Genomic DNA, 18,919 nt, shown 5'->3' with positions numbered 1-18,919 from the left:
TAGGTTGAAATTAATGGAATGGAAAACAACATGCCAGGCAAATACTAATGAAAGAAGGCTGGTATGAGTGCATCAATACCAGGCAAAATAGATTCCTGAACAGAAGTCATTACAAGTTAGTAATCGCTTAGTGATGAAACTTTCAATTTACTAGAAGACACATTAATTCTGAACTTGAACATACGTAGTAAGTCTCAAAATATATAAAGCCAAAGCTCACAGAACGACGGGGAGAAACTGAGAAATCCACACGGCTGTGGGAGTTATCAACATACCTTTCCCAGTGATTGAGAGAAAGCAAAGGAAGCCATTGGAACAGCAGATTGGGGGTGAGGGAGGGCAGAGGAGGGAAAGGGCTGCAGATCTGTGGGCCTCATGGGCCTTTTAAAGAATTTTTTGGTGTTTCTTTTGAGTAGATGGAAGCCAGTGGGGAGTTTTGAACAGAGAGGTAAAATGAACTGAACTGCGTATTAAAAGGATCGCTATGGCCATTCTATTGAAAATACTCTCCCCTTGATACACTACTTCCCTTGGCTTTTAAGAAAACAGTAGCTGGATCCCCTCCTACCTCGCTGATTGCTTTTTCTCATGCTGGTTTATCTTTTTTCTTTTTTTTTTTTTTTTGCTGGTTCATCTTCTACTCTCTGATCTGTTAATACTGGATTCCCTCAGGGCTCAGTTCTTGATCCTTTCTCTGTCTACACGTCCTTCTTTAATTTCAGTCTCAGAGCTTTAAACATCCCTTTATATATTCAGAGTCATCCTCAATGACTCTGAATATTTATCCCCCTCCTGCCTCTTAGCTCCTACTGCCCGCTCCACACATCCACTTGGATGTGAAAAAGTCTCATACTTACCTTGCCCCAGACTGACCTCCATCTTTCTTCCCAAACCTGTTTCATTGTCTCTCCATCTCAACTGATGGAAACTCCAGTTTCCCAATTGCTTGGTTGAAAAATCATAGTGTCATTCATGACTCCCCTTCCTTCACAATCAATATCTAATGCTAAAAATTCTCTTTGCTCTGCCCTCAAAATATACTCAGAATCTGACCACTTCTCAACACCTCTACAGCTACGACCTTCACTCAAGCCACTCTACCTGGATCATTGAAATTGGTTCTCTGGCTCCTACCCTCTATCACCAATCCAGCCTTATCCTCACACGGCAGCCAGACTGATGCTGTTAAAAGAGTGATACTGCCGTTCCTCTGGTAAGTAGATGGAAAAAGATTATTAGGATACAGCAGAGAAAATTAACAATGTCAAAAGTGCAATTAAGGAAAGTGAGAAGGTGCAAAGAAACAATACTGGGGACAAATGGAGGCTTAACTATAGGCACAGAAAAGATTACAAGAAAATATATAGAAGAGCATTTTGAATAATTTTGTGACAATAATTTTGAAAATGTAGACAAACGAACAAATTCTCAGAAAGTATGATTAGCATGATTGACCTGATTAAAATTTTGAAAGCCAGAATATTTCTAAAATCATTTTTAGAGGCTGGGGACACAAGAGTGAAAAACAAACAATAATTCCTTGGCCTTATGGAGGTGACATTACAGTGTAGGAAATCAAGCAATAAATAAGATAAATAATTAAATAAGCAGTTGAGATGAAGATAAATGCTAAAGAGAAAAACTGAATAGGCAAGGGGAAAGGGAAGTTGTACTTTCAAAGGGGTGGCCAAGAAAGGATTGACTAAAAGCTGACCTTTCAATAAAGGCCCAAAGGAGATGAGGAAGAATGTATTGGGAATATGACTGGAGAATGTTTCAGGCCAAGGGACCAGAAAATTCCAGAATGATGGCAAGGGCAAAGGCCTTCAGGTGGGAATGTGCTTGCATGTTTGAGATTATCTTTTCAGCGAGGTTTCACTGACCTCCCTACTTAAAATTGCAACACCACCTAATACTCCCTGTCCTTTTACCTTCTAATATAAAATTTATTTATTTATTATGTTTATTATTTCTTAACTGCCTCCTCCTATGAGAAGGCAAGTTACATTAGGGTAGGGATTTTGTCTGTTTTGCTTATGGGTGTATCACAAATGCCTGTAATGCCACTTTGCACATAGAAAGAGCTCAATAAATATTTGTTGAAAGAGAAGGAAAGACTCTTTTAGGACCATTTGGTCCTGTCCAAAATGACCATAAAACATCTGGCTCATGCCAAAAGGTCCTTGATAATTGGTCATGTTTGGCCCCGTCTGAAATGTCCATGGAGATATTTGGTCTATAGCAAAAGGTTCTTGATATCGGCCCTGTCCAAAACCATTTGGCCTGGACCAAATATGCTCATGGACATTTTGGACCAAATGTCAGCTAACTGGAAAGACCGGAGAGGCATAGCCAGAGGAATAAAAAGAAAATTAGGAAACCAAATGAAGAAAGTATTTCAAAGATGAATAACTATCTAAAATGCTTCTAATAAGTGAGGTAAAATGCGGACTGAGAATTGGCCATTGAGTGAGGAAAAAAAGAACCCTCCTGAACCTGACATGGATAGCAGGGCAAGGAAAAACGTGATTGGAATGGGTTCCAGAAAGAATGGGAGAAGAGAACTATGAAGCCAAAATGAGATCTAAGACAATTCTTTCAAAGAGCTTCACTGTAAAAGGAAGGAAAAAAAAAAAAAAAAGAGGACAGTAGCTGAAAAGGGAGGTAGGGTTAAGAAAGAGGCTTTTTAAAGATGAGAATAATAATGGTATATTTTATGTGGGTGGGAAAAATCCAGCAGAGAGAGAGAGAGAAAAAAATAAAGACGCAAAGAACTACGGGAATTATCTTTTGGAAAAGAGCAGGGAGGATGGGATCCAGCGCACATGTGGAGGGGCTGGCCTTAGCTCGAAGCACAGATGGTTCATCCATAGTAACAGAAGAGGAGACGGAGTATTCGGGCACAAATGCTCGTAGGTGGGTTGATGTGGTCGTGGGAGCTTGCGGAAATTCTTTTTTGATTGCTTCTATTTTCTCCGAGAAATAGGAAGCAGTGTCATCAGCTAAGAGTAAGGATGAGGGAGGAGGTGTGGAAGGTTTAAGGAGACAAGGTATAAAATAGTTGTCCCAGAAATGCAGAGGGAATCGAGTCCAAAAATGCCTTTGGAGTGCCAGGGAGCATTAAGGACCCACTTGGGTTAGTCATCGTGACTGGGGGTGTGTTTTTCTCTAGCCACAGTCAACTGCCTGAGTGTGGGCAGGAACTAGGCAGAGAATTGGCTTTAACCAGGGTTATGTTTAACCAGGAGTGTAGGACAAAGTGAGACCTGGTTGTCTGTTTATTTTCCACATACAGAGTAAACCCCCTTCATGACACAATAAATGAGGTACACAAATTCAACTGCACAAAATGCAGGGTTGCATTAATGAGACAACGAAAAACAGCATTTTGAGCTAGGTCTGTACTATCGCAAAACGCGGAGGAAGCGTATTAGAACTTACGCTGAGCACAACAAACCATGCAATGAGCTAAATAGAGTCGCAAATGACTAAGAGACCAGCCAGGCTGAATCCCACCCCTTTCTAAGGCCACTATTTTTTTTTTTTAATTTATTTAATTTATTTATTTATTTTTGGCTGTTTTGGGTCTTCGTTGCTGCACATGGGCTTTCTCTAGTTGTGGTGAGCGGGGGCTACTCTTCGTTGCAGTGCGTGGGCTTCTCATTGCAGTGGCTTCTCTCGCTGCAGAGCACAGGCTCTAGGCACATGGGCTTCAGTAGTTGCAGCACGCGGGCTCACTAGTTGTGACTCACAGGCTCTAGAGCACAGGCTCAGTAGTTGTGGCGCACGGGCTTAGTTGCTCCGCGGCATGTGGGATCTTCCTGGACCAGGGCTCGAACCCGTGTCCCCTGCATTGGCGGGCAGATTCTCAACCACTGCGCCACCAGGGAAGCCCTCTAAGGCCACTATTAACTCCCACCCTGACTCCACTCCTTTAGCACCACGACACGACAACTCGGTGACTTGGTTTGCCTTCCTTTGAGAATGGAGGCAGGAATGAGGTCTGGAGCCTATGGCCAATCACGTTATTATGTAAATTCACACTGTCTTTTGCCTTATCTTTTCAAAGCTAACAAATAGCAAGAGAAATAACAAAGGTAACTGCGGATAAGAAAACATCACAGAGCTCTTGGAAAATACCTCAGGTAATGAGTCTACTGGAATTGCCATTAACAAGTACAGAAAAGGGAAGTGCAGATCAGAGAACTTCTAAGAAGGTGTGACATCTCTGAACCAGTATGAACGGATGCCTGGGAGGCCTGATTCAGTGCAAGTTCCAGACCATACTAGTGAAACGAGGATAGTTATCAGTTAGCCATTAATAAATAATAAACTGTAACCTGTCTTCACTGATCAGGCTTGCTTTAATAAAAGCTTGCATGTGCTCCAAGGGTCACACAGCCTAAACAATAAGATGTTGGCCAAGGTGAATTTAGAAACTTGGAGTCAGCTGTGTCCAGTTTGAGCTCCAGCCAGTTAAGACTGGCTAGGTCCACCGACCCTCCATCTGGGCATGCGTTGAGTGGTGGCCTTTTGACATCAGAGGGCCCAAAACTCCACCCTCTGGTCACGCTAATGCCACCATTTTCTGAACATACATCCCATGAAGAAGCCTGTAGCTTAGCTGCATCTGCACAGAACCAGGATCACCTCACCGTTTTCTTATCTCTAATTACCTTTCCCTAGGCGCCCCACGCCTCAGCTTTATCTCATAAATAATGAGAGCCCCTTACCTTCAGGGAGGTGGGTCTCAGATTTGTTCTCCCATCTCCTCACTGGACTGCCTTGTGAATAAACCCTTTCTCTGCTGCCAACCTCAGTGTCTCAGCCTTTGGCTTGCTGAGCAACAGGCAAGCAAACCTGATTCGGTAACACACTAGAACTGTTACGCTGGAAGGTTTTCCAGCCAGAATGTTTACCTTGTGCTGCTCACGTTTCCGTTGTATTGTGTTGGCCGTTTCCTCATGAACCTGCTGAATGGTTACTTCCTCTCTCAGGGCCACCTCTGCTCTATATAACCAGGCCCCTATGGTGCCCAGGGGTGCAGGAAGAGACTTATCAAGTTGTATATGCCAATCAAAGAGCTGAAATACAAAAGTAGAAAGACAGTATCTTAACATAGAAGACAATTCCTAAAATTCCCCCAAATGATTTTAAAGCTTACAAAAATGCCTGAAGTTAATAATTTTGGGTTAACTTAATAAATAGCAAGTAAGAAAGTATCCGTGTTCTGAATCTGATGCTTTGAGTTCAGAACACAGATATTTTCCTATTTGATATTTACTACATTAACCCAAAATTATTAACTTAAATGGGGAGAAAATGACACTTCGAAGCAAGTTTTGAGGAAACTTAAAAATACATCTTAGACATGGAAAGATATTATTGGGAGATCAGGCAATTTTCTTCTTATAAGGAATAGCATAAAGTGCCCACTGATTTTCAGACTGGCTTTTGCTGAAAGGGAATGGACTGGCTTTGCTGACGTGCTCAAAGATGCAGCAATTATACACCCGCTGATGTGTATCCTTTAAAACCTTCCCTATGATGAAAACAGGTCCAGAAAAATCAGGGTCGTCTAGACATCTCTGGAGGAAAATGAGTATTCACGATTCTTACTATAATAATATAATTCTCTAACCATCTTGTCATTTCTTCCACTTCATCCAATTCTCAAGTACTGTTTCCTAGCTTATTGCAATGAGAGGTGGGGTGGGTTGGGGTGCCTGAGATCTAATCTATTCTTTGATAGAGTTTAATGGGAAAAGTTAGATTATGAAAATGAAGAAAATAGGGTGAGTACGAGGCAAATATTCCCATGAGTGACAGAAGTTTCAGAGGTTTTGAAATCTTGGTCTTTAAGTTTGCAAAATATTAATATGAAAGTTACAGAGCAATTTTCCTTCAAGTTCATGACCAGATAAGAAGATAAGCTTAAACTAAAGAATATAAAAATAAATGTGAATATAGGAAGATGATTAACTGTTGATGAAATCTGATGATGGAATTTGGAGAAGCTGTTGAGGCCCCATTCCTGGGGAGTCACCTCTTCTAAACAACGCAGGATTAAACTGTGCAAAGTGAGAAGTAACCCAGGTGGTCTTTCAGGATTTCAGTGTGTCATCTGGTCAATGGTGATATCACACTTAGGGCAGGCAAAGCAGGAAAGAGTTGTTACACAAGCACTTCCGCTAACTGAAAGGAAAACTTGACAAGTGGACAAAGTCTATCCCACAGGTAAACCTTCCCACCTCAGACAGAGATAGGAGGACCTGATGTACCATCATTTTGAAGAAAGAGATGACAGAAAATATCTTTGACTAAATTATATGAGTCTAATGAAATGAATCGTTGGAGAACTTACCCTAGAGGACACTCTATCCCAGGACTGTTTTACCAACGCTTGGTCAAGTGACAATTTACCATCTCTGTGTAATGGTTGTATCAAGTGTTCAATCTGTTTCCTTTTCATTTCATATTGAACTCTGAAGTGCTTAAATGACTAAAAGAGGAAAAACAGCCACAACATGGCAGTTAGTCAAAAAAGGCAAAAGCAAAGGAAACCACATTTCCTAAATAACAATCCTTTATATTTGGATAACGTTCAATATATGTTGTTGATAATAATAATGACAATCATGATGCTGAAAGCAGCTAGCATTCATCAAGCCCGGATGATGAGCCTGCCTCCACGCTAAGTGCTTTGTACATATTATCTTCTCTGGCTCCCCATCGCCCTACAGCCTAGACAAGCCCCGTTATTACTACCAAGCCCAGAGGTGACCTGGCAAAGACAAGTAGTAGAGTCAGGACTAAAGCCTAGGATTTCTCATTCCTAGTTAAATAACCTACAAGCCAGTCCCTACTCATCAGGAAATAATAATCAACAGGAGTATAAATCTATATTAATAGTCAAAATAGTTGCTTTCCTTTAAAGTACCAAACAATTTACAAATAGCAATTGAACATGTCAAAATACTACAGAATTAACAATATCTTAATTTGTGTTTAAGTAAGTCTGTATAAAGAGGTTTACTTTAGGGGACATCACTTAGGTAATAATCCTCTGCTTTAATTTTATGGTGTTAAAATATTAAGTATTATATCTTTCTTTTGTCACAGTATGGTTAACATAAATTTGTAATATGTAGACTTAACTGTAAGTCTAATACTAACCTCAGAAAGTAGTGATTTTAATGAAAGTCCTACATTTTATGTTCAATTAACACATCCTAAAATATGTCTCAAAGTCCAAATATGAATTGAAAATGCCACTCAATGTGCAATTATATTAAAGAACATGAGAATAGCCCTGCAGAATCTAACAGATAACATTTGAAAGAATTTCTTAAGTCACTGAGTAAACAAACATGTAAATTCACATAACGAACACTTGGGGGAGATGGTGAATAAATATTTTCCCACAAATTTTACCTTCCATTCCCTCTAACTTAATGTAATTTTAAAATACCAAAACATAAAATCAGTCTTCAATTTTGTTCTACAGAATTCGATATATGGAAAAACTGGAAAATACACTATTAATTGATAAGTAGAAACAGAAGATTTTGATTACATAATAAACACACAAATGAAAGAAAACATTCCCTCTGCTGTCTAACCCTATTTTAAGAGACTTGTGATCATCTTTGGCCTGAAAGGAATGTTTCTGATTTATACTTTTCTAATCCTTAGTTTTCATCTTATAAATTAACATCTGTATAACCGGTAACTTTATAACTTGGAATTTATTTTTTGATAATTTATGCTAAGACTAAAACTCGCTAATGGACTAAATAAGTACATTCACTCTGTTCTTGCATTATAGTCTCAATTCACTGATTTAATCATTTTAATGGAGCTCATCCCAGAAAATTATCTTTTTTGGGGAAAAAATTACATTATGTTTCACAGCAAAAAGTACAAACATATAACCACATACGGAATTTATTGCATTGCCGAGTCCATCAAATATAATACTGATGGCATCATCAATCTGAATTCAGGCACGCTTTACACAGAGGATTATATAAAATCACACACTAACTCTAACAGTTAAATCTTTTATCATCTGCCACTTCGCATCTCTTATATCACGCACACCTTTTTTTGTAGCAAAAATGATCGAAACATAATGTATATTAGAATATACTATAGTTTTGCCACTAAAATGCAATGATATTTTAAGTAGGAGAAAATGTCAATGCTACACAGAGTTAAGTCACAATTTAATGGAAAAAACTCTGGAAGTGGAAATTGGAAGCTGAAATACAATTAATGATAGTGTAATGAGACTGGGAGAAAGAAGAACCACCGCAGCAATAATAACACTGGCTGCAATGTGAATGCAATAGTGTTGAAGGAAGCAGGTGGCAGGAGAAACTGATCTCATTAATGGGCCCACTCCAAATAGTCATGTTGCAATTTTTTATTTGATTCAGTTTATTCTACAGTAATTTTCAACTTGGCACTGAAGTCATTTTTTGGAATTTTTTGTTAGGTAACATCTGTAAGATCATGAGTTGTACAAAAACAGCAATTAAATGTGTGTGTTTTGGGTCATCTACAAGACTGAGTTCTCGGAAAGTCATGAAGCCTCACAACTCTATATAGTGCAGATATGTACAATTTAAAACTACCAACTCCATATCTGGGTGTATACCCAAAGGAAATGAAAACAGGTTATCGAAGAGATATATGCACTCCACGTTTATTGCAGCATTATCACAATAGCCAAGATATGGAAACAACCTAAGTGCCCATTAATGGATGAACAGGTAAAGATGATGTGGTGTATATATACCCGGAATGTTATTCAGCCATGAGGAAGAAGGACCTCCTACCATTTGTGACAACGTGGATGAAACTTGAGGACATTATACTAAGTGAGATAAGGCAGACAGAGAAATACAAACACTGTATAATATCACTTATACATGGAATCTAAAAAAGTCAAACTCATAAAAACAGAGAGCAAAATGCTGGTTATCAGGGGACTGGGGGTAGAGGGGAATAGGACGGATATTTAAGTATACAAACTTCAAACGAGTAGTAAATAAGTCCTAGATATCAAATGCACAGTACAGTGAATATAGACAATAATACTGTATTATAATCATCAAACTTGCTAAGACAGTAGAACTTAAGCATCTCAACCACTAAAAAGAAATGATAATTATGTAACATGATAGAGGTGCTAATTATTGCTACAATGGCAATCACATCACAATATATAAATGTATTAAATTTTTAAAACTATCTATTTATATAGAAATACAATTATTAAATTATATGTAAACAAGATAATGTATATTATTTCTTTAAAGACATTTCTCATTAATATCATTTGAAAGATTAAACATAGATTAAATGACAAATATGAATCCTACTCATGAAAGGTTTTAAAAAAATTGAAATCTGTTTTCCATACATTACCTGATATTTATCCTGCAAATTTGATTCTGTCATCTGTGCCCTTGTCAAATCTCTTTCAAATTGTTCTATCCAAGCTTTCGTTTCCTTCAAAATTAGCCTGTCTTCTCTCTAGAAACCAGCAGACATTACAATTGTATTAGTATCTGTGCATTTACTTAATTGCTGATTAATACTTGACTGATCCTAGAATACACTGAATATTTAATAAGTTCCAAATGTCTCTGAAAAATTTTCTTTCTCCCTGCCCTCACCTCTTTTGGAGGATAAGAAATAAAAATTAATTCTAAAAAAAAAAATCTTAATTATTGTGCTGAATACTGAAATTACCTACCTCCATTGTTCTTCTCAAGAAACATTTATTTAATTAAGAAAATGTGCTCAAGAAGAAATATGTAAGTACAAAAATACTCAGAAAAAGCAATGGCTGAAATGCGAGTGGAAACAGGCCTGTGGCTGCTTCTTAACACAGGCCATTGGTAACACAGAGGACTGTTCTGGATCAGATTAATTTTGACTGAATTCGAGGAGCCACAGTCACAGTAATATTGGATTACTAGTGTATATTATTTTTAAAAACATTATCCACTAGTATAACGTAAGCTCCATGAGGACAGAAAGCACATTTATCTTGCTCAATATGGTATTCCCAGACTCCAGCAACATGGAACCTATCAGATAATTTATCAAATTATCTGCTGAATGAATGCATACAAGCTACCACTCACATCTCAAAAATGAAAAAAAGTTGGACAGTTACATACTTGCTTCCACAAATAATAGGAGTCTTTCTAGCATTGATTTAGTGAAAATATCCTAAATTTTCATCGAGACTTCTTATCTGCTAAGAAGGCCAAAGTAATCACAAACATATTTAACATGATTTTTTGGCACTTACAAATAGCTTTCGACTACAGCATCTCATCTGATGATCACAGCCCTGTGGCCCAGATGAAATGACTGTCTGCTGACAGGTGAAGTGGCACAGAAGAAAGAATTTTGGCTATGGAGGCAGGTAAAGCTGGTTTCAAACTCTTGTTCTGACCTGTGTTAGCTCTGTGAGTTTGGCCACAATATTTTTTTTTTCTTTTTTGAATCCTGTACTTCAGTTTTTTCATCTTTCTTTATATTCCATCTAGGCCTGAAGTTAAGGGATCTATCAACACAATAGACTTTATGCCAATACTGGAATAAAAAATTAGAAGTAACTAATTTCATATCAAATGTTGAGTTAATTTTTATCTCATGCTTCATGAAGCATGAGTTTATGTATATATAAATATGCTATAAAACGTATAATGTGTATGTTTGAGTGAGCGCGAGAGAGAGAAAGAAAGAAAGAAAAGTAGTGAGAAGGCTGACAGTTCAGCTGCTTGACATTTAGATGGTCTCTATAGGCAAATAGTCACCTGTGTCTTTGAATGCATGTGAATGTCACCGATTGAAGAAAAGCCCAGGGCAGAGGTTGGCACACGTGCTATCATGATCTGTGTCCTCTCTCACTTCCTGGTGTTACAAAGACAACCCTCTTCTGCCTGGAACAATTTCCCCTGGATAATGCCTTGCTCAGATCTCAGCTCAGGCACACCCTTCTCCGGAAAGCTTTTTCTGACCCACAAGTCTCAGTTGTGAGTTTCTCTTCCACCAGTGGTCCTCAAACTTTAGTGGACACTAGAATCACCTGGAGGGCTTGTGTAAAAGATTACTGGGCACCACCCTCAGGCTTTCTGGCTCAGTCTATCTAGGGTGGAGGCTGAGAATGTGTATTTCTAACAAGTTTCCAGGTGAATCTGATGCTGCCTGCTGGTGTAGGGACCACATTTTGAGAACATTTTTCTATAATCTTGTAACAACCTGATATTCCCCCAGTAATATTCAAATATTCCCCCAAAATGCACTGTATTTTTTTTTGGAAGACAACTTAAGTCTTATTTATTTTTAAAATCAAACCACTAGGAAAATATATCACAGTCTTGAAACAGCAAACAGGCTGTATTATCATTTCAAGTAATAAGTTGGTAAAAACACAGCAAGGTCCTTACTAAAACGATAAGGTGCCAGAACTAGGGCAAGAACAACGCATGTCGCAAAAGTGGTGCGACCACAAGTGGTGAGCCAGAGGCGCACGGCAGCGCTCAATGCACTGGCGCACTTGCTGCACGGACGCCTGGCTGTCCTCACGACGGCCGGCGCTGCACCGGAACGTGAGGCCCTGCATCTTCCAGATGTTGTCTCTCTCCAGACTCTTCATCATTTACTCCACCGCCTCCTGTACCCGGAGCTACTGCAGCTCCACCAGGGCGGCCCCGCGCTGCTCCGTCCCGCACCGGCGTCCACATGGACTCCCGCGCACGAGCCCGCCCCCACGCTGTATTTTATTGTCCACTCTTTGTCTCTTTTTCCCCCCTGCATTCCAAACCCCTTATGTATCTTTCCTTCTGCAGCCTAACACAGTGTCTGGCACCTGGTATCAATAAATAATTGTGAATATATGATTGATTGGTAACATAGTTAATTAGAGAAAGATATGGAACAGGAGCCCAAGACTCCAAAGCCTCAGCCCTTCCCATGCTGTCTCTTTTGAATGAAGAGGTGAACTGGGTCACGGCACATGTTTTCTTATCGGTTGAAGCACTAATGACATATGAGCTCAGAGGAACTCAATGTTCTTAGTCTACCTCCAAGGGACCTGAGGTCAACATGACCACTAAGTGAGGCCCACCGAAGTGAGTATGGGACTTCACTGTGAGCCTCCAAAGACAGGAGGCTATCATCACCTTTTCTTCACCGATTGAAATTATTTCACAGAGTCATCGGAGAGAAAAGGATTATGTTCTTAAAAACAGCTTCTTTAGAGTACATTCAGTAAATGACTTTTTCTAGTGGTGGGGAAGTGCAATAAGATTAAAAAGGATGTAGCTATTTACAAACTCAACATTCTCCTTTTTAAGAGGAAAATGAAGTACAAAATAATATTTAAGTTCCCAAAACCCATTTAGTGTAGTGGCTTTTCTTTTTTTTTTTTTTTCTTTCTTTTTTAAAATTTTATTTATTTATTTTTGGCTGTGTTGGGTCTTCGTTGCTGCACACAGGCTTTCTCTAGTTGTAGTGAGTGGGGGCTGCTCTTCATTATGGTGCGCGGGCCTCTCATCGCGGTGGCTTCTCTTGTGGAGCACGGGCTCTAGGCGTGCAGGCTTCAGTAGTTGTGGCACGTGGGCTCAGTAGTTGTGGCACGTGGGCTCAGTAGTTGTGGCTCATGGGCTCTAGAGCGCAGGCTCAGTAGTTGTGGCGCACGGGCTTAGCTGCTCCGCAGCATGTGGGATCTTCCTGGACCAGGGCTTGAACCCATGTCCCCTGCATTGGCAGGCGGATTCTTAACCACTGTGCCACCAGGGAAGTCCAAAGTGGCTTTTCTTCAACTGGTAACTTTCACATGTACTGTGAAAGACATAGGCGACTATTTGCCTACAGAGACTATCTGAATGCCAAGCAGCTAAAGTGTCAGTCAGCATTCTCACTACTTTTCTTTCTTTCTTTCTCTCTCTCTCTCTCGCTCACTCAAACATACACATTATATGTTTTATAGCATATTTATATATACATAAACTCATGCTTCATGAAACATGAGATAAAAATTAACTCAACATTTGATATGAAATTACTTCTAGCTTTTTATTCCCATGTTGGCATAAAGTCTATTGTGTTGATAGAGTCTTAACTTCAGGCCTAGATGGAATATAAAGAAAGATGAAACAACTGAAAAAGAGGATAACTTGGAAATGGGAAAAAGTTCTTAATCATTAATTCCACAAATATTTTTTTGAGCACTCAACATGTGCCATGAACTTTACTAAACCATACAACTCAACAATGCGCAGAAGAGATGTGATGAAACTCAGGATTACAAACTAATTGAACACTTACCTTTTTCAATTATTTCCTGCTTAATATTTTAAAGTACAAAAATAAATCTTTAACTTTATTTTAATTTTCCACGTCACATATAAAGAAACTGTAGTTATTTTAATTTTTCCTTTTATTAGTGCTATTAAGTATTGTTAAAAAGAAATTAATGTCATCTTATAATTAAAGATTAGTGAGGAAGTCCATGGGAGTGGCTTAGACTGCAACTAACATTTAATAACACATATGTCATTTGTTCTACTAGAAAGGAAAAGGAAATAACAGAATTAAGGTGTTAAAATAAATGTGTATATAAAGACAAATACATGCAAAAGAATGGCTAACAAGCTACAGAATGCAGAATGTTTGAAAGAGGTCACTAATTCAAGATTACTTAAATCTTACCTTAAGAATTTGGATAGAATTTGCAAAAGATGGGAAACCTGGAAGTATTTCCTAACAATATGAAAAGATAATATATAGAAAAATAATATAAATCATGGAAAAAATTATATAGGAAACAAGAAAAATGGCGAGGCATCTGTCTATAAATAAATAGACAATAATTTTAAGGATATAATTATTTTAAGATGTTTTCACAACTTTTGAAAGTATCAAAATGTTTGAATCAAATAAGGCAGTGTAGTATTGTAGCATTTGATGTTTTTGTTTTAATTTGTAATAGTCATATGTGGCTATATATATATATTATACATATGTCTTGAAGTAGTAAACATTTTGAAAGGAGAACAATGTAAAGAAAAGGTATATGGATTCATATTTTTATCTATAAATACTGTCATAATATGCATCTCTGTATTCCTATACAATTAAGACTGTGCTGTGCTTCTGAAAGCAGTCAGTAAAATTTGTTGCCATGGGGGAAGTAATGAGTGAATAAATAACTGAAAGTTTAATAGATGAGAGAGATAAGCCAACATGCCTATTTTATTTATTTACAATTGTGTGCTAATTATCCAAGGACTACCTTTAGGGAAAAAGTTCCTTTATCAGTTTTAATGGATGAAGTAAGAAAGGCATAGCAATGTCTATTTCCAATAAGAAAATTTGATTTAAAATAGTATCTACGTAATATCTAATTTAAGTAAATTCATAAAAGGGATATGAAAATCAAATACACAAAAAAATGAAAGCCTGGTAGACATGTTGATGCCAATATTTTTAAAAAATGAATTAAAAGAACCATTTAATAAAATCTGAGTAGACAAATAATGAGGATTTCTAGGTGCTGACACCAAACCTAATATGTATAGTGTATAAAACCTTAAAGGTTCATTAGACAGAATTAGATGGCCATTTAGCTGCATTGAACAAACATAAGCCCTACATCATAAAAAATTTAAAAAATTCTTTTTATTCTACTCAAAATATTCATTTTTAGATGCTCATACCCTACATTACAAATGCCTCATTAAAAAAAGAGTAAAGCTTATTTTTTAAAAGAAAAATCAGAATTTATCTTCTAGAGAATGAGATTAGTTTCTTAATAATAAAGTTCTTTAGTATAGTATATTAACAAGTTTAAAGCAGGAGTGTGCTTCAAATCTCTGAGGATTTTTGCATTAAATCCTTGCTCATGAGCATTAACGGAAGTATCTCCTGTTATTTCTCAGACATTACCAGCCACCGTGTTTACTCATCTGGAGAGATGATTAATGTCAGAGAAATTAAGAGTACAAGCTTAGAAATCAGCTCAGAAGTAAATCCAATTGGGTAACATAAGAACTTGAGATATGACAATCAGGTGCAAAGCTGATATTCTCTATGCCGTATGAGGTAAGTCTAATACACCTCCTTAAAGAGTTTCTTATTCACAGAGCACTGCCCATGCCCAATTATATTCTCAAAACCCAGAAAACCCCAAATGAATCCCAAACACACGACTCAGTCCACACTGGAATTTGCACAGAGAGTCTTTCGCTTTCAGTGGTGCTCCTTAGGAACATTATTTTTCTAACTATAGAATAAGTCACTCTGGTGATCAACATTTGTGCCTGAAGCCTGGCAAGGAACAAAAAAAAAGTTTCTTGAAACCATAGCTTTTTAAATAACTAACATAGTTCTACCAAATGCCACCTTAACTTCATCCAAGTGACCTAGGAAACACCAGTTACCGCTGTTTTGCTTAATTCTTTTACGAAGATTTCTATTAGTGCAAAACCTTTTCCGACTTGAAAACTTTGGTTTATGTTCCCCTGACCTTTTCCTTCCTTAGATCCGTTTCTAAGACACATAGTACACTTTGCTTTTTGTTTTTCTTGTTTCTCTTCATTATAATCTCAAACCTCTCTGAAAACGTTAGTTGAGACCTCAACAGTAAAGACAGAGAGATTGTTTTTAACATGTCTTGAAAATTCCATTTATAATTCTTCCCTGATGTCATTTTGCCTAATAATTAATTTTAAATTCAGTAGTAAATCCACGTCCCTCTAAAAAAAAAAAAAAAACAAACCCCCCAAAAAAACCCAAAACCAAAACAACAAAACAAAATCAAAACTAAACAATACTACAGTACTTTTAAAAAATAGGAGAATAATATCCATTGTTGTTCAAGACAGAATGTAGGCATTCTGGTGTGCTGGCTGGACTGTAAAATGGGAGATCTTTCTACAGGAGGATTTGAAAAAATCATTTCAAAAGCATTAAAAATCCATATGCCCTTTAGTCTAGGAATTTCTCTTCTAAGAAAGAACTGTAAAACAATGCTTATTACAAAATTGTTCATAGAAGTATTTTTTTATAACAGCAAAAAATCAGAAATTTTCAACAATTAATATTGGGTAAATAAATTACTGTACATCTATATGATGTTCTAGAAAGAATGGCATGAGAAGGGTTTTGTATGATGTTAACAGAAAACAGAAAATTATAAAATTGTATATATATTACAATTCTATCAATATTTTTGTTAAAATATTTTATGTGTACACACATGGAACTCACACCAAAGTATTAATTTTTTTAGAATAGATTCTCTGCAGAAGGTCAAGTACAGGTAATTTTCTTTTTCTTTTTCCCCCAACTTTTGTTTTTGTTTATTTATGACAACAAACATATATCATTTGAGCAGTATGAAAAATGTAAATGTTATTTAAACTATTGAGAGGCTGAAAATCTAAACACAGTGAATAATTAGAACTTTCATAAGTTTGCCTTAATTACATATGTTTGCAATGAGTAGCAACTTATAAATCTAAAAGTCAAAATTAGATTTTATCAGACTGAACAGAAGAAGGGAACTCAGGATCTAAATGCATAAATAATATGATGGATATAAAATTAATTCAATCATCAAATTGCTACAATAAAGTTTCCCAACACTGCTACTTTACTTTATTCTACTCTACTATTTTATTTCATTTCATTTCATTTCATTTTATTTGCCATGCCATGCTGTTTGGGGGATCTTGGTTCCCCGACCAGAGATTGAACCTGTGCCGTCGGCAATGAAAGTGTGGAGTCCTAACCACTGCACCACCAGGGAATTCCCTATCTTTCCTAGATTTTAATCCCTCACTATCATATGTTCAGTATTTATTATTAATAATGCTTTCTTTGCTATATCCAACATACAAATCAGAGAAATCTTTCCTTCTAATCTCCTCCCCAGTTGGTGATATCAGTCTTTACTCAGTTGCTCTCATATTAAAATGCATTCCAGTTTAACTTTTTGAAAACAGCATATTAAAAATCCAAGTCACTACCATTGAGTGTATTATCAGCACTCAAAGAAAAACAAACACTTACATCATTCTCTTGCCCATCAGTGCCTGTACTGTGAACGTCGGGATAATGTTTCAGAAACTGGGCTACATAGGTCATAATAGACTTCTCATCTGGTTTATCCACATCAACATCTGGAAAAACCAAACCCAAATGTGAATAAATTAATTAGCATTAAAAAGATTTTAATAATACAAACTTTGAAATCTAGAGAAGATACCAAAAGACACTGTCCTAAACGCAAAAGAAAAATAGAATACTATTTAGAGATGGGGAGAGGAAAAACCAGTTTAGTCTGGATAATCCATGGGGGAAATTTTACGACTCAGAAAGATGACATATTTTAACCAAGCTTTTAGGAAAGTAGTACGTGTTTCATTTAAATAATCTCTACACTCATCAGAAATGTGAGATATATATAGTTATTCCTACATTCTGTCTAGTTACTAAAATACAAATAATATGTACATTTCAGAATTGGGGTAGATGAGTAGTAAAACATGCTAACAGATGTGGCACTGAGTGACAAGTGACTACATAGTCTGTATACTACATATGGCCAAATATCAATTTATTTTAGAAAAGAGAGAGAAGCCTTATGTCCAAGTCCTTACGCAGCTTCTCCATTGTGGAGCCTTCCGTCTAAGTCACTGTACTTTGAACAATCAAGTACTCTTTGAGTGAAACAGAGCCTGAAAAGATCTCAATCACTATCATTTTAAAGTATATAGATGTTTACCTAATTAAATCAGCAAAAATCTAGGAAAGATATTTATATGAATTTAGTAATTATAGAATCAGGGTAAGACTGGATACATAAAAAGTGTTGAATGTTTTCAACAAGTCTTAAACATCCCTTTTAAAGGCAATGGAATAAGGGGTTACATTTGGAGATTAGAAATACAATATCTGCACCAGTAGAGAAAAAAAAAAAAAACAGAACAAAAACCATGAAAATCAAAATATAAAACTGCCCTAATATTTTGTATTGTTTCTTGTGATTTGAAATATAATTTCTAGCGACCATCAATGTAGGATTTAAGAAGTGGTACAACTCTTAAAAGACTTAAAGATAATGTATTCTGGAATTCACGAGATGACTCAGAGGTGATTTTAGAAATGATAAGATCACTGATGTGGAGAATGCATGTGAAGAGTAAAACTTTCATGAAGAGTGAAAGTGGAAAGAAAAACAACATTTAATACATGACTTAATATAGTATATGTTTTTAAATACACATGGGACTAAATCATAAAACAATTGTTACAATAGATATTGGTCTATTTAATCTGTATTCCTAAGAGTTTATATGTTCAAATTGGCTAAAAACTTTTTTGAAGGGGAAGTTCTCATTAGGAAAATAGTCATTTTATATGTGGGATAGCCTTGCATTTGGGCAAACTCAATTTCTGATGATCAAAGAAAATATTAAGATCCTCTGGTCTGATGGATATGAAAGAACCATTCATATCCTCCTCCTATCCTACTCTAGGAAAAAATTTCAGCTCTGATGCATTCTCTGAAGTTGAGGGCTGTGATATTTGTGCGTCTTTCCCCTTGAGCTGAGTAGTGTCCTGGATACTATTGGGTTTTTGTGTGTGTGTGTGAAGACACAAGGTGGAAAGTCCTTGGCTCCCCTAGTGAGACTGGAGCGGGGGCGGGCACCACAGTTCCCTAAAATGGCAAGGGATCTCCATGCTGCCATCATCTCAGAGGAAGCCAAGCAGGTAGACACTGTTTTAGAGCTAGAAACGTTCATTCTCAAATCTCATCTTTAAAAATAACTTGCGGGACTTCCCTGGTGGTCCAGTGGTAAAGAATCCACTTTCCAATGCAGGG

At 37.0% G+C, this 18,919-nt stretch overlaps 1 protein-coding gene across 1 annotated transcript in view; it reads right to left on the bottom strand.

Annotated features, from left to right (window-relative positions):
• SYNE1 (spectrin repeat containing nuclear envelope protein 1) overlaps positions 1-18,919 on the bottom strand; it is a 443,997-nt gene that overhangs the window by 313,827 nt on the left and 111,251 nt on the right. Inside the window, exons 8-12 of the mRNA XM_059940974.1 lie at positions 17,104-17,213; positions 13,741-13,791; positions 9,436-9,543; positions 6,365-6,502; positions 4,920-5,084 (exon numbers count right to left, since the gene is read on the bottom strand). Of these exons, the coding sequence (XP_059796957.1) occupies positions 4,920-5,084; positions 6,365-6,502; positions 9,436-9,543; positions 13,741-13,791; positions 17,104-17,213 (572 nt within the window). The remainder of the gene's footprint in view (positions 1-4,919; positions 5,085-6,364; positions 6,503-9,435; positions 9,544-13,740; positions 13,792-17,103; positions 17,214-18,919) is intronic.

Source organism: Balaenoptera ricei, chromosome 12 (assembly GCF_028023285.1).
Source record: "Balaenoptera ricei isolate mBalRic1 chromosome 12, mBalRic1.hap2, whole genome shotgun sequence".
In the NCBI taxonomy this organism is placed as follows: domain Eukaryota; kingdom Metazoa; phylum Chordata; class Mammalia; order Artiodactyla; family Balaenopteridae; genus Balaenoptera; species Balaenoptera ricei.
Note: the sequence above shows the minus strand (reverse complement) of the source record. Positions and strands in the feature narration are given on the sequence as shown.